Source organism: Oncorhynchus clarkii, chromosome 21, assembly GCF_045791955.1.
Source record: "Oncorhynchus clarkii lewisi isolate Uvic-CL-2024 chromosome 21, UVic_Ocla_1.0, whole genome shotgun sequence".
Taxonomy (NCBI): domain Eukaryota; kingdom Metazoa; phylum Chordata; class Actinopteri; order Salmoniformes; family Salmonidae; genus Oncorhynchus; species Oncorhynchus clarkii.
In genome coordinates this window covers 52881021-52903032 of record NC_092167.1, presented here as the reverse complement: position 1 = coordinate 52903032, position 22012 = coordinate 52881021, and the positions used below count along the sequence as shown (strand labels likewise).

Below are 22012 nucleotides of genomic sequence, written 5' to 3'. Positions count from 1 at the left end.
GAGCCACATGAATTCACAGAAATACTCATTATAAATGTTGATGAAAATTCAAGTGTTATGCAAGGAAATATAGATACACTTCTCCTTAATGCAACCGCTGTGTCAGATTTTTTTTTTTTACTTTACGGAAAAAGCATAATCTGAGAGCCCAAACCAGCCAAAAGAAATATACGCCATGTTGCGCAGTCAACATTAGTCATAAACAGCATTATAGATATTCACTTACCTTTGATGATCTTCATCAGAATGCACTCCCAGGAATCACAGTTCCACAATAAATGTTTGTTTTGTTCGATAATGTCCATCATTTATGTCAATTTATGTCCAAATAGCTTCTCTTGTTAGGGAGTTTGGTAAACAAATCCAAAAGCGTGTTCAGGTCCAGTTCAGGTCACACTCATGTGAAATGCGCGTAACCAGGACCTGGCTCTCTGTCGGACCACTGACTCAAAGAGCTCTCATCCGGTCCCACTTCACAGTCGAAGCCTGAAACAATGTTCTAAAGACGGTTGACATCTAGTCAGGAAGTACAACATGACCCATATCCCACATCCCACTGTGTATTCGGGCTGAGTTCAAAAACTACAAACCTCATATTTGTTACTTTTATTTCTTATTTTTTCCCTATCTACTTTTTACTTAACATGTATTTTTCTTAAAACTGCATTGTTGATTAAGGGCTTGTAAGTCAGCATTTCACTGTAAGGTTGTATTCGACGCATGTGACAAAGACAATTTGATTTGATTTGATTGATTAAGGGCTCTTCTACAACGTGAGACCTGACTGACCTCAGAGAGAGAGAGACAAAGCTGGTCTTTCTCACACGTGTCCCAATGTTAGTTTTACTGTTAGGGTAAACACACACACACAGCACAACACTCGCACAGACTCAGTAGGTGGCTCAAAGTGCAGGTTGGGGTGCAGTGACCGATAGTTTGGGTCCCAAACACACACACCACTAAGAGACTTAGTCGTGAACGCACTCTGGATTTCCATCCACTCACTATAGAATAGAACTATAATATCTATAGAATAGAACTGTAATAGCTATAGAATAGAACTATAATATCTACAGAATAGGTTGTGATGAAGGAGCCTGGGTCCGTCCAGGGGTCTGTTGTCATGACTACAGAATATCATGACGACTTCCAAAATACAGACACCAGCGACAACCGAGCCTTCTGGACCAAAGGTGTGTGTGTAGTGTGTATGGTGTGTGATGTGTGTGTAGTGTGTGTGTGGTGTTTGTGGGGTTGTGTGGTGTGTGTGTGTGTGGTTGTGTGTGTCGTGTGTATGGTGTGTGTGTGTGGTTGTGTATTTTGTGTATGGTGTGTGTGGTTGTGTGTGTGTGGTGTTTGTGTGTGGTTGTGTGTGTGTGTGGTTGTATGTTGTGTGTATGGTGTTTGTGGGGTTGTGTGTGTGTGTGTGTGGTCATGTGTATAGTGTGTGTGTGTGGTTGTGTGTGTAGTGTTTGTGTAGTTTGTGCGTGTAGTGTATGTGGTGTGGTTGTGTGTGTGATGTTTCAGTGCTTTAGATCAGTGCTTCCCAAAACTCTCCTTGGGAGACCAGACATTTCACAACTTTGATTTAGCCCTGAACTAGCTCACCTGATTGACCTAGTCAAGGGCTTGATGATTAGTTGACAAGTTGAATCGGGTGTGTTTGCTCTAATAAATAAATCCAATACATGGAAAAGCTGGAGGTACCTGAAGAAAGGTTTGAGATCCACTAGGCTAGAGTCCCAAGATAAGAAGAGGTTTAAGATCCACTGGGTAAGAGTCCCAAGATAAGAAGAGGTTTGAGATCCACTGGGCTAGAGTCCCAAGATAAGAAGAGGTTTGAGATCCACTGGGCTAGAGTCCCAAGGTAAGAAGAGGTTTGAGATCCACTGAGTAAGAGTCCCAAGGTAAGAAGAGGTTTGAGATCCACTGGGCTAGAGTCCCAAGGTAAGAAGAGGTTTGAGATCCACTGGGCTAGAGTCCTAAGGTAAGAAGAGGTTTGAGATCCACTGGGTAAGAGTTTTGAGAACCACTTGGTTAGAGTCCTCAGGGGAGGAGAGGTTTGAAATACACTTGGTTAGTCCCAATGTGAGGAGAGGTATGAGAACCTCTGGATTAGAGCATAGTGTAACAACAGGCCACATACAGTGTGTGAAGTGTGCTGGCTCTACGTATAACTTACTATATGAAGTGTGTGTGTGTTCGTGTGTGTGTGTGTGATTGTGTGTTTGTGTGTGTGTGTCTCTGTGTGTTTGTGTCTGTGTGTAGAGCCAGAGTCGGGATTAGGCCAAGCGCACCAATCAGGCAGAGGGAGATGGATGTGGGCGGGGCCTGTTCTGTCTGCTTTCTTCCTATTGGCTCTGATCATCTTTGTCTCCATCAGCAGTGAGTACACACGCATGTACACTCGCACACTCACACTATTGTGTCTAACCCATACTCTCCTGTGTGTGTTTGTGTGTGTGTGTGTGTGTGTGTGTGTGTGTGTGTGTGTGTGTAGACAGGAATACTGACAGCAGGTTCTCGTCAATAGAAAAGACTGTTGCCAACCTGAGTTCGGCTGTTCAGACTGTCATCACCACTCTACAACAGAGCAAGGCCTCAGGTACACACCCACACACCACACACCCACACACTACACGCTCAGGTCCTCCGAGAGAGAAAGAAGAAAGAAAGAAAGAAAGGAAGAAAGAAAGAAAGAAAGAAAGAAATAAAGAGAGAAAGGAAGAAAGAAAGGAAGAAAGAAAGAAAGAAAGAAAGGAAGAAAGAAAGAAAGAAAGAAAGAAAGGAAGAAAGAAAGAAAGAAAGAAAGAAAGAGAGAAAGAAAGAAAGGAAGAAAGAAAGAAAGAAAGAAAGAGAGAAAGAGAGAAAGAAAGAAAGAAAGAAAGAAAGAAAGAAAGAAAGAAAGAGAGAAAGGAAGAAAGAAAGAAAGAAAGGAAGAAAGAAAGAAAGGAAGAAAGAAAGAAAGAAAGAAAGGAAGAAAGAGAGAAAGAAAGAAAGAAAGGAAGAAAGAAAGGAAGAAAGAGAGAAAGAAAGGAAGAAAGAAAGAAAGAAGAAAGAAAGAAAGAAAGAAAGAAAGAAAGAAAGGAAGAAAGAAAGAAAGAAAGAAAGAAGAAAGAAAGAAAGAAAGAAAGAAAGAAAAAGAAAGAAAGAAAGAAGAAAGAAAGAAAGAAAGAAAGGAAGAAAGAAAGAAAGAGAGAAAGAAAGGAAGAAGAAAGAAAGAAAGAGAGAAAGAAAGAAGAAAGAAAGAGAGAAAGAAAGAAAGAAAGAAAGAAAGAAAGAGAAAGAAAGAAAGAAAGAAAGAAAGAAAGAGAGAAAGAAAGAAAGAAAGGAAGAAAGAGAAAGAGAAAGAAAGAAAGGAAGAAAGAAAGAAAGAAAGAAAGAAAGAAAGAAAGGAAGAAAGAAGAAAGAAAGAAAGAAAGAAAGAAAGAAAGAAAGAAAGAAAGAAAGAAAGGAAGAAAGAAAAGAAAGAAAGAAAGAAAGAAAGAAAGAAAAAGAAAGAAAGAAAGAAAGAAAGAAAGGAAGAAAGAAAGAAAGAGAGAAAGGAAGAAAGAAAAGAAAGAAAGGAAGAAAGAAAGAGAAAGGAAGAAAGAAAGAAAGAAAGAAAAAGAAAGAAAGAAAGAGAAAGAAAGAAAGGAAGAAAGAAAAGAAAGAGAGAAAAAGAAAAAGAAAGAGAGAAAGAAGAAAAGAAAGAAAGAAAGAAAGGAAGAAAGAAAGGAAGAAAGAAAGGAAGAAAGAAAGAAAGAGAGAAAGAGAAAGAGAGAAAGGAAGAAAGAAAGGAAGAAAGAAAGAAAGAAAGAAAGGAAGAAGAAGGAAAGAAAGAAAGAAGAAAGAAAGAAAGAAAGAAAGAAAGAAAAAGAAAGAAAGAAAGAAAGAAAGAAAGAAAGAAAGAAAGAAAGAGAGAAAGAAAGAAAGGAAGAAAGAAAGAAAAGAAAGAAGAAAGAAAGAAAGAAAGAAAGAAAGAAAGGAAGAAAGAAAGAAAGAAAGAAGAAAGAAAGAAAGGAAGAAAGAAAGAAAGGAAAAGAAAGAAAGGAAGAAAGAAGAAAGAAAGGAAGAAAGAAAGAAAGAAAGGAAGAAAGAAAGAAAGGAAGAAAGAAAGAAAGAAAGAAAGAAAAAGAAAGAGAGAAAGAAGAAAGAAAGAAAGAGAGAAAGAAAGAAAGGAAAGAAAGAAAGAAAGAAAGAAAGAAAGAAAGAAAGGAAGAAAGAAAGAAAGAAAGAAAAAGAAAGAAAGAAAGAGAGAAAGAAAGGAAGAGAGAAAGAAAGAAAGAAAGAAAGAAAGAAAGAAAGGAAGAAAGAAAGAAAGAAAGAAAGAAAGAAAAGAAAAAGAAAAAGAAAGAAAGAAAGAAAGAAAGAAAAGAAAAAGAAAGAAAGAAAGAAAGAAAGAAGAAAGAAAGAGAGAAAGGAAGAAAGAAAGAAAGAAAGAAAGAAAGAAAGAAAGAAAGAAAGAAAGAAAGAAAGAAAGGAAAGAAAGAAAAAGAAAGAAAGAAAGAAAGAAAGAAAGAAAGAAAGGAAAGAAAGAAAGGAAGAAAGAAAGAAAGAGAGAAAGAAAGAAAGGAAGAAAGAAAGAAAGGAAGAAAGAAAGAAAGAAAGAAAGAAAGAAAGAAAGAAAGAAAGAAAGGAAGAAAGAAAGAAAGAGAGAAAGGAAGAAAGAAAGAAAGAGAGAAAGAAAGAAAGGAAGAAAGAAAGAGAGAAAGAAAGAAAGAAAGAAAGAAAGAGAGAAAGAAAGAAAGGAAGAAAGGAAGAAAGGAAGAAAGAAAGAAAGGAAGAAAGAAAGAAAGAAAGGAAGAAAGAAAGAAAGAAAGAAAGAGAGAAAGAAAGGAAGAGAGAAAGAAAGAAAGGAAGAAAGAAAGAAAGAGAAAGAAAGAAAGGAAGAAAGAAAGAAAGAAAGAAAGGAAGAAAGAGAGAAAGAAAGAAAGAAAGAAAGAAAGGAAGAAAGAAAGGAAGAAAGAGAGAAAGAAAGGAAGAAAGAAAGAAAGAAAGAAAGAAAGAAAGGAAGAAAGAAAGGAAGAAAGAAAGGAAGAAAGAAAGAAAGAGAGAAAGAAAGAAAGGAAGAAAGAAAGGAAGAAAGAAAGAGAGAAAGAAAGAAAGAAAGAAAGGAAGAAAGAAAGAAAGAAAGAAAGAAAGAAAGGAAGGAAGAAAGAAAGAAAGAAAGAAAGAAAGAAAGAAAGAAAGAAAGAAAGAAAGAAAGAAAGAAAGAAAGAAAGAAAGAAAGAAAGAAAGAAAGAAAGAAAGAAAGAGAGAAAGGAAGAAAGAAAGAAAGAGAGAAAGGAAGAAAGAAAGAAAGAAAGAAAGGAAGAAAGAAAGAGAGAAAGGAAGAAAGAATTGTGGAGCTAGAGGAGTTAGAGCCCTGTCTATGTTGGTAGATAAGATGAGAGCACCCCTCCAGCTAGGATGGAGTCCGTCACTCCTCAATAAGTCAGGCTTGGTCCTGTTTGTGGGTGAGTTCCAGAAAGAGGGCCAAATATCTAGAAATTCTATCTTTTGGGAGGGGCAGAAAACAGTTTTCAACCAGCGATTGAGTTGAGAGACTGCTGTAGAGCTCATCACTCCCCTTAACTAGGAGGGAGCCAGAGAGAATTACTCGATGCCGACACTCACACACACACACAACAAACACTGACCATGCACACACACAGACCATGCACACACCACACATCCACATACGATGCATACACAAACTAAAAATCCACCCTGTGTTCACTGTTAAGGGTTAAACCAATCCAAAAATGCACTAATAATTTAGCACTGGTATTCAGTATAACATGACATGATATTTAGCATTGAACATGAACTTATTACTAGAGTAGGTTGAATTTAATAATTAAATTGAGCTTATTAAACTGATTAAAACAGCAGATTTTAATAATAGAGCATATTCAACTGATTAAAAAGGGTGATTTTAATATTTCAATTGAGCATGTTAAATTAAGTATATTAAACTGATTTAAACGGCAGATTTTAATAATAGAGCATATTCAACTGATTAAAAAGGGTGATTTTAATATTTCAATTGAGCATGTTAAATTAAGTATATTAAACTGATTTAAACGGCAGATTTTAATAATAGAGCATATTCAACTGATTAAAAAGGGTGATTTTAATATTTCAATTGAGCATGTTAAATTAAGTATATTAAACTGATTTAAACGGCAGATTTTAATAATAGAGCATATTCAACTGATTAAAAAGGGTGATTTTAATATTTCAATTGAGCATGTTAAATTAAGTATATTAAACTGATTTAAACGGCAGATTTTAATAATAGAGCATATTCAACTGATTAAAAAGGGTGATTTTAATATTTCAATTGAGCATGTTAAATTAAGTATATTAAACTGATTTAAAAGTCTGATTCTCTAGATCTGTAGTGTTGCTGTAAGGAAGGCAGATTCCACATAGACGTCGGAGGTTTCTCCTTTTGGCTACTATTTTATTTGTACACTTTTCTTTCCTTAATTGGATTTTTACACAGCTCTCATATACAGTGCCTTGCGAAAGTATTCGGCCCCCTTGAACTTTGCGACCTTTTGCCACATTTTAGGCTTCAAACAAAAAGATATAAAACTGTACTTTTTGTGAAGAATCAACAACAAGTGGGACACAATCATGAAGTGGAACGACATTTATTGGATATTTCAAACTTTTTTAACAAATCAAAAACTGAAAAATTGGGCGTGCAAAATTATTCAGCCCCCTTAACTTAATACTTTGTAGCGCCACCTTTTGCTGCGATTACAGCTGTAAGTCGCTTGGGGTATGTCTCTATCAGTTTTGCACATCGAGAGACTGAAAATTTTGCCCATTCCTCCTTGCAAAACAGCTCGAGCTCAGTGAAGTTGGATGGAGAGCATTTGTGAACAGCAGTTTTCAGTTCTTTCCACAGATTCTCGATTGGATTCAGGTCTGGACTTTGACTTGGCCATTCTAACACCTGGATATGTTTATTTTTGAACCATTCCATTGTAGATTTTGCTTTATGTTTTGGATCATTGTCTTGTTGGAAGACAAATCTCCGTCCCAGTCTCAGGTCTTTTGCAGACTCCATCAGGTTTTCTTCCAGAATGGTCCTGTATTTGGCTCCATCCATCTTCCCATCAATTTTAACCATCTTCCCTGTCCCTGCTGAAGAAAAGCAGGCCCAAACCATGATGCTGCCACCACCATGTTTGACAGTGGGTATGGTGGGTACTGGGTGATGAGCTGTGTTGCTTTTACGCCAAATATAACGTTTTGCATTGTTGCCAAAAAGATCAATTTTGGTTTCATCTGACCAGAGCACCTTCTTCCACATGTTTGGTGTGTCTCCCAGGTGGCTTGTGGCGAACTTTAAACAACACTTTTTATGGATATCTTTAAGAAATGTCTTTCTTCTTGCCACTCTTCCATAAAGGCCAGATTTGTGCAATATACGACTGATTGTTGTCCTATGGACAGAGTCTCCCACCTCAGCTGTAGATCTCTGCAGTTCATCCAGAGTGATCATGGGCCTCTTGGCTGCATCTCTGATCAGTCTTCTCCTTGTATGAGCTGAAAGTTTAGAGGGACGGCCAGGTCTTGGTAGATTTGCAGTGGTCTGATACTCCTTCCATTTCAATATTATCGCTTGCACAGTGCTCCTTGGGATGTTTAAAGCTTGGGAAATCTTTTTGTATCCAAATCCGGCTTTAAACTTCTTCACAACAGTATCTCGGACCTGCCTGGTGTGTTCCTTGTTCTTTATGATGCTCTCTGCGCTTTTAACGGACCTCTGAGACTATCACAGTGCAGGTGCATTTATACGGAGACTTGATTACACACAGGTGGATTGTATTTATCATCATTAGTCATTTAGGTCAACATTGGATCATTCAGAGATCCTCACTGAACTTCTGGAGAGAGTTTGCTGCACTGAAAGTAAAGGGGCTGAATAATTTTGCACGCCCAATTTTTCAGTTTTTGATTTGTTCAAAAAGTTTGAAATATCCAATAAATGTTGTTCCACTTCATGATTGTGTCCCACTTGTTGTTGATTCTTCACAAAAAAATACAGTTTTATATCTTTATGTTTGAAGCCTGAAATGTGGCAAAAGGTCGCAAAGTTCAAGGGGGCCGAATACTTTCGCAAGGCACTGTATACCACACACACACACACATACCACACATACCACACACACACACACACATATACACATACACACATATATACCACACACAGACAGACATACATATATACCACACACAGACAGACATACATATATACCACACACACACACACACACACACACATACCACACATACCACACACACACACACACACACACACACATATACACATACACACACACATATATACCACACACACACACACACACAGACATACCACACACACACACACACACACACACACACACACACAGACATTGTATCTCTCTATGCCTCCAGAGGCAGAGTTGCAGAAGGAGATTGGAAGGCAGAAGTTCACCATGGAAATGACAGAACGAAAGCTGGATACAGGTGTGTCTGGTAATCATTCCCCCCTCAGACTGAACTATCACAACACTGGTTCCATATGAACAATATGAATAAGGAATGTTAGATACAGTGCATCATATAACATGAATTGGTACTATCTGTGTGTGTGTGTATCTGTGTGTGTGTGTGCATGGTGTCTATGTGTGTTTTCTGTGTGTGTGTGTGTGTGTGTGCATGGTGTCTATGTGTGTGTTGTGTGTGTGTGTGTGTGTGTGTGTGTGTGTGTGTGTGTGTGTGTGTGTGTGTGTGTGTGTGTGTGTATGCATGGTGTCTATGTGTGTGTTTTCTGTGTTTAAGTGTCGGAGTCGGTGAAGGAGTTTGATCAGTTGGAGTCCCTTCGTTCTGCTGTAGCCGGATTGAAGTGTTCCTTAGACAGAGTCCTGCACAACGGTAAACACACTCACAATGTTTACAGAATATGTGTATATTTGTAGTGTGTCTATGTGTCGTGTGTCTATGTGTAGTGTGTCTATGTGTCTATGTGTCGTGTGTCTATGTGTCTATGTGTAGTGTGTCTATGTGTAGTGTGTCTATGTGTCTATGTGTCTATGTGTATATTTGTAGTGTGTCTATGTGTCTACGTGCAGTGTGTCTATGTGTCTATGTGTCTATGAGTAGTGTGTCTATGTGTCTATGTGTAGTGTGTCTATGTGTCTATGAGTAGTGTGTCTATGTGTCTATGTGTCTATGTGTAGTGTGTCTATGTGTAGTGTGTCTATGTGTCTATGTGTCGTGTGTCTATGTGTCTATGTGTCTATGTGTATATTTGTAGTGTGTCTATGTGTCTACGTGCAGTGTGTCTATGTGTCTATGTGTCTATGAGTAGTGTGTCTATGTGTCTATGTGTAGTGTGTATGTGTCTATGAGTAGTGTGTCTATGTGTCTATGTGTCTATGAGTAGTGTGTCTATGTGTCTATGTGTAGTGTGTCTATGTGTCTATGTGTAGTGTGTCTATGTGTCTATGTGTCTATGTGTAGTGTGTCTATGTGTCTATGTGTAGTGTGTCTGTACGTAGTGTGTCTATGTGTAGTGTGTCTATGTGTAGTGTGTCTATGTGTAGTGTGTCTATGTGTCTATGTGTAGTGTGTCTATGTGTAGTGTGTCTATGTGTAGTGTGTCTGTGTGTCTATGTGTCTATGAGTAGTGTGTCTATGTGTCTATGTGTCTATGTGTAGTGTGTCTGTGTGTAGTGTGTCTGTGTGTAGTGTGTCTATGTGTAGTGTGTCTATGTGTAGTGTGTCTATGTGTAGTGTGTCTGTGTGTCTATGTGTAGTGTGTCTATGTGTCTATGTGTAGTGTGTCTATGTGTAGTGTGTCTGTGTGTCTACGTGTAGTGTGTCTATGTGTCTATGTGTAGTGTGTCTATGTGTAGTGTGTCTATGTGTCTATGTGTAGTGTGTCTATGTGTAGTGTGTCTATGTGTAGTGTGTATGTGTGTCTATGTGTCTATGAGTAGTGTGTCTATGTGTCTATGTGTCTATGTGTAGTGTGTCTGTGTGTAGTGTGTCTGTGTGTAGTGTGTCTATGTGTAGTGTGTCTATGTGTAGTGTGTCTATGTGTAGTGTGTCTGTGTGTCTATGTGTAGTGTGTCTATGTGTCTATGTGTAGTGTGTCTATGTGTAGTGTGTCTGTGTGTCTATGTGTAGTGTGTCTATGTGTCTATGTGTAGTGTGTCTATGTGTAGTGTGTCTATGTGTCTATGTGTAGTGTGTCTATGTGTAGTGTGTCTATGTGTCTATGTGTAGTGTGTCTGTGTGTAGTGTTTCTGTGTGTAGTGTGTCTGTGTGTCTATGTGTAGTGTGTCTATGTGTAGTGTGTCTGTGTGTCTGTGTGTCTATGTGTAGTGTGTCTGTGTGTAGTGTGTATATGTGTCTATGTGTAGTGTGTCTATGTATAGTGTGTCTGTGTGTCTATGTGTAGTGTGTCTGTGTGTAGTGTGTCTGTGTGTCTATGTGTACTGTGTCTATGTGTAGTGTGTCTGTGTGTCTATGTGTATTGTGTCTGTGTGTCTATGTGTAGTGTATCTGTGTGTAGTGTGTCTATGTGTCTATGTGTAGTGTGTCTGTGTGTAGTGTGTCTATGTGTAGTGTGTCTATGTGTCTATGTGTAGTGTGTCTGTGTGTAGTGTTTCTGTGTGTAGTGTGTCTGTGTGTCTATGTGTAGTGTGTCTATGAGTAGTGTGTCTATGTGTCTATGTGTCTATGTGTCTATGTGTAGTGTGTCTATGTGTCTATGTGTAGTGTGTCAATGTGTAGTGTGTCTATGTGTCTATGTGTAGTGTGTCTATGTGTCTATGTGTAGTGTGTCTATGTGTCTTTGTGTCTATGAGTAGTGTGTCTATGTGTCTATGTGTCTATGTGTCTATGTGTAGTGTGTCTATGTGTATATTTGTAGTGTGTCTATGTGTCTATGTGCAGTGTGTCTATGTGCAGTGTGTCTATGTGCAGTGTGTCTATGTGTAGTGTGTCTATGTGTCTATGTGCAGTGTGTCTATGTGTCTATGTGCAGTGTGTCTATGTGTAGTGTGTCTGTGTGTCTATGTGTAGTGTGTCTATGTGTAGTGTGTCTATGTGTAGTGTGTCTGTGTGTCTATGTGTCTATGTGTAGTGTGTCTGTGTGTCTATGTGTAGTGTGTCTGTACGTAGTGTGTCTATGTGTCTATGTGTAGTGTGTCTATGTGTAGTGTGTCTATGTGTAGTGTGTCTATGTGTCTATGTGTAGTGTGTCTATGTGTCTGTGTGTAGTGTGCCTATGTGTAGTGTGTCTATGTGTCTATGTGTAGTGTGTCTGTGTGTCTATGTGTAGTGTGTCTGTGTGTAGTGTGTCTATGTGTCTATGTGTAGTGTGTCTATGTGTAGTGTGTGTGTCTATGTGTCTATGTGTCTATGTGTCTATGTGTCTATGTGTAGTGTGTCTATGTATAGTGTGTCTGTGTGTCTATGTGTCTATGACTAGTGTGTCTATGTGTCTATGTGTCTATGTGTCTATGTGTCTATGTGTAGTGTGTCTATGTGTCTATGACTAGTGTGTCTACGTGTCTATGTGTCTATGTGTCTATGTGTCTATGTGTAGTGTGTCTATGTGTATTTGTGTCTATGACTAGTGTGTCTATGTGTCTATGTGTCTATGTGTCTATGTGTAGTGTGTCTGTGTGTCTATGTGTCTATGTGCAGTGTGTCTATGTGTAGTGTGTCTATGTGTCTATGTGCAGTGTGTCTATGTGCAGTGTGTCTATGTGCAGTGTGTCTATGTGCAGTGTGTCTATGTGTCTATGTGCAGTGTGTCTATGTGTCTATGTGTAGTGTGTCTATGTGTCTATGTGTCTATGTGTCTATGTGTAGTGTGTCTATGTGTCTATGTGTCTATGTGTAGTGTGTCTATGTGTCTATGTGCAGTGTGTCTATGTGTCTATGTGCAGTGTGTCTATGTGTCTATGTGCAGTCTATGTGTCTATGTGTAGTGTGCAGTCTATGTGTCTATGTGTAGTGTGTCTATGTGTATATGTGTAGTGTGTCTATGTGTCTATGTGCAGTGTGTCTATGTGTCTATGTGCAGTGTGTCTATGTGCAGTGTGTCTATGTGCAGTGTGTCTATGTGCAGTGTGTCTATGTGTAGTGTGTCTATGTGTCTATGTGTATATTTGTAGTGTGTCTATGTGTCTATGTGCAGTGTGTCTATGTGCAGTGTGTCTATGTGCAGTGTGTCTATGTGTAGTGTGTCTATGTGTCTATGTGCAGTGTGTCTATGTGTAGTGTGTCTGTGTGTCTATGTGTAGTGTGTCTATGTGTAGTGTGTCTATGTGTAGTGTGTCTGTGTGTCTATGTGTAGTGTGTCTATGTGTCTATGTGTAGTGTGTCTGTGTGTCTATGTGTAGTGTGTCTGTACGTAGTGTGTCTATGTGTAGTGTGTCTATGTGTAGTGTGTCTATGTGTAGTGTGTCTGTGTGTCTATGTGTAGTGTGTCTATGTGTAGTGTGTCTGTGTGTCTATGTGTAGTGTGTCTATGTGTCTATGTGTAGTGTGTTTATGTGTAGTGTGTCTATGTGTAGTGTGTCTATGTGTAGTGTGTCTATGTGCAGTGTGTCTGTGTGTAGTGTGTCTATGTGTCTATGTGTATTGTGTCTATGTGTCTATGTGTAGTGTGTCTATGTGTCTATGTGTAGTGTGTCTATGTGTCTATGTGTAGTGTGTCTGTGTCTGTGTGTAGTGTGTCTATGTGTAGTGTGTCTATGTGTCTATGTGTAGTGTCTGTGTGTCTATGTGTAGTGTGTCTATGTGTCTATGTGTAGTGTGTCTATGTGTCTATGTGTAGTGTGTCTATGTGTCTATGTGTAGTGTGTCTATGTGTAGTGTGTCTATGTGTCTGTGTGTAGTGTGTCTATGTGTAGTGTGTCTATGTCTATTTGTCTATGTGTAGGGTGTCTATGTGTCTATGTGTAGTGTGTCTATGTGTCTATGTGTAGTGTGTCTGTGTCTGTGTGTAGTGTGTCTATGTGTAGTGTGTCTATGTTTCTATGTGTAGTGTGTCTATGTGTCTATGTGTAGTGTGTCTATGTGTCTATGTGTAGTGTGTCTGTGTCTGTGTGTAGTGTGTCTATGTGTAGTGTGTCTATGTGTCTATGTGTAGTGTCTGTGTGTCTATGTGTAGTGTGTCTGTGTGTAGTGTGTCTATGTGTCTATGTGTAGTGTGTCTATGTGTCTGTGTGTAGGGTGTCTATGTGTCTATGTGTAGTGTGTCTATGTGTAGTGTGTCTATGTGGTGTGTGTCTATGTGGTGTGTGTCTATGTGTAGTGTGTGTCTGTGTGTGTAGTGTTTCTATGTGTAGTGTGTGTCTGTGTGTAGTGTGTCTATGTGTCTATGTGTAGTGTGTGTGTGTAGTGTTTCTATGTGTAGTGTTTCTGTGTGTCTATGTGTCTATATGTATTGTGTCTATGTGTAGTGTGTCTATGTGTAGTGTGTCTGTGTGTCTATGTGTCTATATGTAGTGTGTCTGTGTGTGTAGTGTGTCTGTGTGTGTAGTGTGTCTGCGTGTGTAGTGTGTCTGTGTGTGTAGTGTGTCTATGTGTAGTGTTTCTATGTGTAGGGTGTGGCTGTGTGTGTGTAGTGTGTCTGTGTGTGTAGTGTGTCTGTGTGTCTATGTGTAGTGTGTCTATGTGTCTATGTGTAGTGTGTCTATGTGTCTATGTATAGGGTGTGTCTATGTGTCTATGTGTAGTGTGTCTATGTGTCTATGTGTAGTGTGTCTATGTGTCTATGTGTAGGGTGTGTCTGTGTGTGTAGTGTTTCTTTGTGTAGTGTGTCTGTGTGTAGTGTGTCTGTGTCTATGTGTAGTGTCTCTCTGTGTGTAGTGTTTGTCTATTGTAATATGTTAATGTCTGTATGTGTAGACACAGTTTCAGGGTGCTGTCCACTTGGCTGGGTGTTGTCTGGCTCCTCCTCCTGCTACTTCTTCTCGTCTGACGGGTTACCATGGAACCAGGCTCGAGACTACTGCTCTAACTACAATTCCCACCTGGCTGTACTGAAGACTGAACAGGACTGGGTAAGACACACACGTAGGCACGTACACACACACACCATACGCACACACATGTCCTAACTCTGTGTGTGTGGTGTGTGTGTGTGTGTGTTGCCAGGACTTTGTAACAGGCAGTACCAAGCCGCTGTTCTTCTGGATTGGACTGTCAGATGAGAGGACAGGAGAATGGGAGTGGGTGGATGGAACACCTTATATCATGGACCGCAGGTACCACAGTCTGTGTTCTGATAACATGTGTGTGTTCTGATAAAATGTGTGTGTTCTGATAAAGTGTGTGAGTTCTGATAACATGTATGTTCTAATAACGTGTGTGTGTTCTGATAGCGTGTGTGTTCTGATAACGTGTGTGTGTTCTGATAACGTGTGTGTGTTCTGATAACATGTGTGTTCTGATAACATGTGTGTGTTCTGATAACGTGTGTGTGTTCTGATAACGTGTGTGTTCTGATAACATGTCTGTTCTGATAACGTGTGTGTGTTCTGATAACATGTGTGTTCTGATAACGTGTGTGTGTTCTGATAACGTGTGTGTGTTCTGATAACATGTGTGTTCTGATAACATTTCTGTTCTGATAACATGTGTGTGTTCTGATAACATGTGTGTTCTGATAACATGTCTGTTCTGATAACGTGTGTGTGTTCTGATAACGTGTGTGTGTTCTGATAACGTGTGTGTGTTCTGATAACGTGTGTGTGTTCTGATAACGTGTGTCTGTTCTGATAACGTGTGTCTGTTCTGATAACGTGTGTGTGTTCTGATAACATGTGTGTTCTGATAATGTGTGTGTGTTCTGATAACATGTCTGTTCTGATAACGTGTGTGTGTTCTGATAACATGTCTGTTCTGATAATGTGTGTCTGTTCTGATAACGTGTGTGTGTTCTGATAACGTGTGTGTTCTGATAACATGTGTGTTCTGATAACGTGTGTGTGTTCTGATAACGTGTGTGTGTTCTGATAACATGTGTGTGTTCTGATAACGTGTGTGTTCTGATAACGTGTGTGTTCTGATAACATGTGTGTTCTGATAACATGTGTGTGTTCTGATAACGTGTGTGTTCTGATAACGTGTGTGTGTTCTGATAACGTGTGTGTTCTGATAACGTGTGTGTGTTCTGATAACGTGTGTGTGTTCTGATAATGTGTGTGTTCTGATAACATGTCTGTTCTGATAACATGTCTGTTCTGATAACGTGTGTGTTCTGATAACGTGTGTGTGTTCTGATAACGTGTGTCTGTTCTGATAACGTGTGTGTGTTCTGATAACGTGTGTGTTCTGATAACGTGTCTGTTCTGATAACGTGTGTGTGTTCTGATAACGTGTGTGTTCTGATAACATGTGTGTGTTCTGATAACGTGTGTGTTCTGATAACATGTCTGTTCTGATAACGTGTCTGTTCTGATAACGTGTGTGTTCTGATAACATGTCTGTTCTGATAATGTGTGTGTGTTCTGATAACATGTCTGTTCTGATAACGTGTGTGTGTTCTGATAACGTGTGTGTTCTGATAACGTGTGTTTTCTGATAACATGTCTGTTCTGATAATGTGTGTGTTCTGATAACATGTCTGTTCTGATAATGTGTGTGTTCTGATAACATGTCTGTTCTGATAACATGTCTGTTCTGATAACATGTGTGTGTTCTGATACATGTCTGTTCTGATAACGTGTGTGTTCTGATAACGTGTGTGTGTCCTGATAACGTGTGTGTTCTGATAATGTGTGTGTTCTGATAATGTGTGTGTGTTCTGATAACATGTGTGTTCTGATAACGTGTGTCTGTTCTGATAACGTGTGTGTGTTCTGATAACGTGTGTGTTCTGATAACGTGTCTGTTCTGATAACGTGTGTGTGTTCTGATAACGTGTGTGTTCTGATAACGTGTGTGTTCTGATAACGTGTGTGTTCTGATAACATGTCTGTTCTGATAACGTGTCTGTTCTGATAACGTGTGTGTTCTGATAACATGTCAGTTCTGATAATGTGTGTGTGTTCTGATAACATGTCTGTTCTGATAACGTGTGTGTGTTCTGATAACGTGTGTGTTCTGATAACGTGTGTTTTCTGATAACATGTCTGTTCTGATAATGTGTGTGTTCTGATAACATGTCTGTTCTGATAATGTGTGTGTTCTGATAACATGTCTGTTCTGATAACATGTCTGTTCTGATAACATGTGTGTGTTCTGATACATGTCTGTTCTGATAACGTGTGTGTTCTGATAACGTGTGTGTGTTCTGATAACGTGTGTGTGTTCTGATAATGTGTGTGTTCTGATAATGTGTGTGTGTTCTGATAACATGTGTGTTCTGATAACATGTCTGTTCTGATAACATGTCTGTTCTGATAACGTGTGTGTGTTCTGATAGTGTGTGTGCTCTGATAATGTGTGTGTTCTGATAACATGTCTGTTCTGATAACGTGTCTGTTCTGATAACGTGTGTGTTCTGATAACGTGTGTGTGTTCTGATAACATGTCTGTTCTGATAACGTGTGTGTGTTCTGATAACATGTCTGTTCTGTTAACGTGTGTGTGTTCTGATAACATGTCTGTTCTGATAACGTGTGTGTGTTCTGATAACATGTCTGTTCTGATAACGTGTGTGTGTTCTGATAACATGTCTGTTCTGATAACATGTCTGTTCTGATAACGTGTGTGTGTTCTGATAACATGTCTGTTCTGATAACGTGTGTGTGTTCTGATAATGTGTGTGTTCTGATAATGTGTGTGTGTTCTGATAATGTGTGTGTGTTCTGATAACATGTGTGTTCTGATAACATGTGTGTTCTGATAACGTGTGTGTGTTCTGATAACATGTGTGTTCTGATAATGTGTGTGTTCTGATAACATGTCTGTTCTGATAACATGTCTGTTCTGATAACGTGTGTGTTCTGATAACGTGTGTGTGTTCTGATAACGTGTGTGTTCTGATAACGTGTCTGTTCTGATAACATGTCTGTTCTGATAACGTGTGTGTTCTGATAACGTGTGTGTGTTCTGATAACATGTCTGTTCTGATAACATGTGTGTTCTGATAACATGTCTGTTCTGATAACATGTCTGTTCTGATAACGTGTGTGTGTTCTGATAGTGTGTGTGTTCTGATAATGTGTGTGTTCTGATAACATGTCTGTTCTGATAACGTGTCTGTTCTGATAACGTGTGTGTTCTGATAACGTGTGTGTGTTCTGATAACATGTCTGTTCTGATAACGTGTGTGTGTTCTGATAACATGTCTGTTCTGTTAACGTGTGTGTGTTCTGATAACATGTCTGTTCTGATAACGTGTGTGTGTTCTGATAACATGTCTGTTCTGATAACGTGTGTGTGTTCTGATAACATGTCTGTTCTGATAACATGTCTGTTCTGATAGCGTGTGTGTGTTCTGATAACATGTCTGTTCTGATAACGTGTGTGTGTTCTGATAATGTGTGTGTTCTGATAATGTGTGTGTGTTCTGATAACATGTGTGTTCTGATAACATGTGTGTTCTGATAACGTGTGTGTGTTCTGATAACATGTGTGTTCTGATAATGTGTGTGTTCTGATAACATGTCTGTTCTGATAACATGTCTGTTCTGATAACGTGTGTGTGTTCTGATAACGTGTGTGTTCTGATAACGTGTCTGTTCTGATAACATGTCTGTTCTGATAACGTGTGTGTTCTGATAACGTGTGTGTGTTCTGATAACATGTCTGTTCTGATAACGTGTGTGTGTTCTGATAACATGTCTGTTCTGATAACGTGTGTGTGTTCTGATAACATGTCTGTTCTGATAATGTGTGTGTGTTCTGATAACATGTCTGTTCTGATAACGTGTGTGTTCTGATAACATGTGTGTTCTGATAACATGTCTGTTCTGATAACATGTGTGTTCTGATAACATGTCTGTTCTGATAACGTGTGTGTGTTCTGATAACATGTGTATTCTGATAATGTGTGTGTTCTGATAACATGTCTGTTCTGATAACATGTCTGTTCTGATAACGTGTGTGTTCTGATAATGTGTGTGTGTTCTGATAACGTGTGTGTTCTGATAACATGTCTGTTCTGATAACATGTCTGTTCTGATAACGTGTGTGTGTTCTGATAACGTGTGTGTGTTCTGATAACATGTCTGTTCTGATAACATGTATGTTCTGATAACGTGTGTGTTCTGATAACGTGTGTGTGTTCTGATAACGTGTGTCTGTTCTGATAACGTGTGTCTGTTCTGATAACATGTCTGTTCTGATAACGTGTGTCTGTTCTGATAACGTGTGTGTGTTCTGATAACATGTGTGTTCTGATAATGTGTGTGTTCTGATAACATGTCTGTTCTGATAACGTGTGTGTGTTCTGATAACATGTGTGTTCTGATAACATGTCTGTTCTGATAACATGTGTGTTCTGATAACGTGTGTGTGTTCTGATAACATGTCTGTTCTGATAACGTGTGTGTGTTCTGATAACGTGTGTGTGTTCTGATAACATGTCTGTTCTGATAACGTGTGTGTGTTCTGATAACGTGTGTGTGTTCTGGTAACGTGTGTGTGTTCTGATAACATGTCTGTTCTGATAACGTGTGTGTGTTCTGATAACGTGTGTGTGTTCTGATAACGTGTGTGTGTTCTGATAACATGTCTGTTCTGATAATGTGTGTGTGTTCTGATAACATGTGTGTTCTGATAACGTGTGTGTGTTCTGATAACGTGTGTGTGTTCTGATAACATGTCTGTTCTGATAACGTGTGTGTTCTGATAACGTGTGTGTGTTCTGATAACGTGTGTGTGTTCTGATAACATGTCTGTTCTGATAACATGTGTGTTCTGATAACATGTCTGTTCTGATAACATGTCTGTTCTGATAACGTGTGTGTGTTCTGATAACGTGTGTGTGTTCTGATAACGTCTGTGTGTTCTGATAACGTTTGTGTGTTCTGATAACGTCTGTGTTCTGATAACGTCTGTGTGTTCTGATAACGTGTGTGTGTTCTGATAACATGTCTGTTCTGATAACGTGTGTGTGTTCTGATAACGTGTGTGTGTTCTGATAACGTTTGTGTGTTCTGATAACGTCTGTGTGTTCTGATAACGTCTGTGTGTTCTGATAACGTGTGTGTGTTCTGATAACGTGTGTGTGTTCTGATAACGTGTGTGTGTTCTGATAACATGTCTGTTCTGATAACGTGTGTGTGTTCTGATAACGTCTGTGTGTTCTGATAACGTTTGTGTGTTCTGATAACGTCTGTGTGTTCTGATAACGTCTGTGTGTTCTGATAACGTGTGTGTGTTCTGATAACATGTCTGTTCTGATAACGTGTGTGTGTTCTGATAACGTGTGTGTGTTCTGATAACGTCTGTGTGTTCTGATAACGTCTGTGTGTTCTGATAACGTGTGTGTGTTCTGATAACGTGTGTGTGTTCTGATAACATGTGTGTTCTGATAACATGTCTGTTCTGATAACGTGTGTGTGTTCTGATAACATGTGTGTTCTGATAACATGTCTGTTCTGATAACGTGTGTGTGTTCTGATAACATGTCTGTTCTGATAACGTGTGTGTTCTGATAACATGTCTGTTCTGATAACGTGTGTGTGTTCTGATAACATGTGTGTTCTGATAACATGTGTGTTCTGATAACATGTCTGTTCTGATAACGTGTGTCTGTGTATCATAACTCTTTATGTGTTTTGTGCCCGTAAGTGTCCATTTAACTGTGTTCTTTGAAATGTGTGAATCCTTCTTGACTATGCCTGTGTGTGTTCTGACCTTGTGTGTTTTCTGATAACATGTGTTTTCTGATAACATGTGTGTGTGTGTGTGTGTGTGTGTGTGTGTGTGTGTGTGTGTGTGTGTGTGTGTGTGTGTGTGTGTGTGTGTGTGTGTGTGTAGCCAGTGGAAGCCGGGCCAGCCTGATAACTGGAAAGGCCATGGTCTGGGTGGGACAGAGGACTGTGCTATGATACATGCCAACGGACAGCTGAATGATGATCACTGTTCCCGTAGTTACCGCTACGTCTGTCAGGGACACACACTGACACACACTCACTGATACACACATAACTCACACACTGATACACACATTGTAACTGACACTGATATACACACACACACACACACACACACTTATACACACAGACACACACACACTGATACACACAACTCACACACACTGATACACACACACACTGATAAGTCACACACTGACATACACACACACCGATACACACATTGTAACTCACACACTGATACACACACACACACACACACTGATACACACATTGTAACTCACACACTGACACACACACACCAACAAGCTCTCACAGTCTTACTGTAGAATTAGACTTGTATCCACGTTCTCCAAACGTTAAACTTCAAAGTGTTTTTGACACCCTGGGTGCTCAGCATCGTTCAGTTTCACCAAATGTCAAATAAATTAAGAGTTTGGGATAGGGTAAAAAAATACATATACTGAACAAAATTAACGCAACATGGAAAGTGTTGGTCCAATCTTTCATGAGCTGAAATAAAAAATCATAGAAATGTTCGATAAGCACAAAAAAGCTGATTTCTCTCACATTTATTTCACAAATGTGCAGTTTTGTTACATAATACAATGCTGACTGCAGGAATGTCCACCAGATCTGTTGTCAGAGGATTGAATGTGAATTTCTATACCATAAGCAACATAATTTTAGAGATTTTTGCAGTACATTCCACCGGCCTCATAACCTCAGTACATGTGTAACCACGCCAGTTCAGGACCTCCACATCCGGCTTCTTCACCTGAGGGATCATCTGAGGATGGGGAGGGGGTGCTCAGGAGTATTTCTGTGTGTAATAAAACCCTTTTGTTGGGAAAAAAAACATTCTGATTGGCTGGGAATGCCTCCCCAGTGGGTGGACCTGGCTCCCAAGTGGGTGGGCCTATGCCCTCCCAGGCCCACTCATTGTTGCGCCTCTGCCCAGTCATGTGAAATCCATTGATTTGGACTTAATTTATTTCAATTGATGGATTTCCTTCTATGAACTGTAACTCAGTCAAATATCTGACATTGATGCATGTTGCATTTATATTTGTGTTCAGTATAAATAAATTAAAATACTGGAATCAAATACCCAACCTTCTGATGCAGAGTTATGCCCTTCAACCTCCCCTAGCAAAACCCAACCTTCTGATGCAGAGTTATGCCCTTCAACCTCCCCTAGCAAAACCCAACCTTCTGATGCAGAGTTATGCCCTTCAACCTCCCCTAGCAAAACCCAACCTTCTGATGCAGAGTTATGCCCTTCAACCTCCCCTAGCAAAACCCAACCTTCTGATGCAGAGTTATGCCCTTCAACCTCCCCTAGCAAAACCCAACCTTCTGATGCAGAGTTATGCCCTTCAACCTCCCCTAGCAAAACCCAACCTTCTGATGCAGAGTTATGCCCTTCAACGTCCCCTAGCAAAACCCAACCTTCTGATGCAGAGTTATGCCCTTCAACGTCCCCTAGCAAAACCCAACCTTCTGATGCAGAGTTATGCCCTTCAACCTCCCCTAGCAAAACCCAACCTTCTGATGCAGAGTTATGCCCTTCAACCTCCCCTAGCAAAACCCAACCTTCTGATGCAGAGTTATGCCCTTCAACGTCCCCTAGCAAAACCCAACCTTCTGATGCAGAGTTATGCCCTTCAACCTCCCCTAGCAAAACCCAACCTTCTGATGCAGAGTTATGCCCTTCAACCTCCCCTAGCAAAACCCAACCTTCTGATGCAGAGTTATGCCCTTCAACCTCCCCTAGCAAAACCCAACCTTCTGATGCAGAGTTATGCCCTTCAACCTCCCCTAGCAAAACCAACCTTCTGATGCAGAGTTATGCCCTTCAACCTCCCCTAGCAAAACCCAACCTTCTGATGCAGAGTTATGCCCTTCAACCTCCCCTAGCAAAACCCAACCTTCTGATGCAGAGTTATGCCCTTCAACCTCCCCTAGCA

At 39.7% G+C, this 22012-nt stretch overlaps 1 protein-coding gene across 2 annotated transcripts; it reads left to right on the top strand.

The window, feature by feature from the left end:
• Positions 1–870: 870 nt before the first annotated feature.
• Positions 871–20167, top strand: LOC139379136 (asialoglycoprotein receptor 1a). 2 transcript variants are annotated; one of them, XM_071121966.1, is made up of 8 exons: positions 871–1193; positions 2269–2385; positions 2501–2605; positions 8422–8493; positions 8809–8901; positions 13900–14054; positions 14149–14258; positions 19927–20167. In XM_071121966.1, the coding sequence occupies exons 1-8, from the start codon at positions 1088–1090 to the stop codon at positions 20084–20086; spliced, it is 918 nt and encodes a 305-aa protein (XP_070978067.1). In that variant the 5' UTR covers positions 871–1087; the 3' UTR covers positions 20087–20167. The 2 variants fall into 2 exon arrangements, with proteins under 2 accessions (XP_070978067.1, XP_070978068.1); XM_071121967.1 differs by having other exon boundaries at positions 890–1193; positions 2534–2605.
• Positions 20168–22012: the final 1845 nt, after the last annotated feature.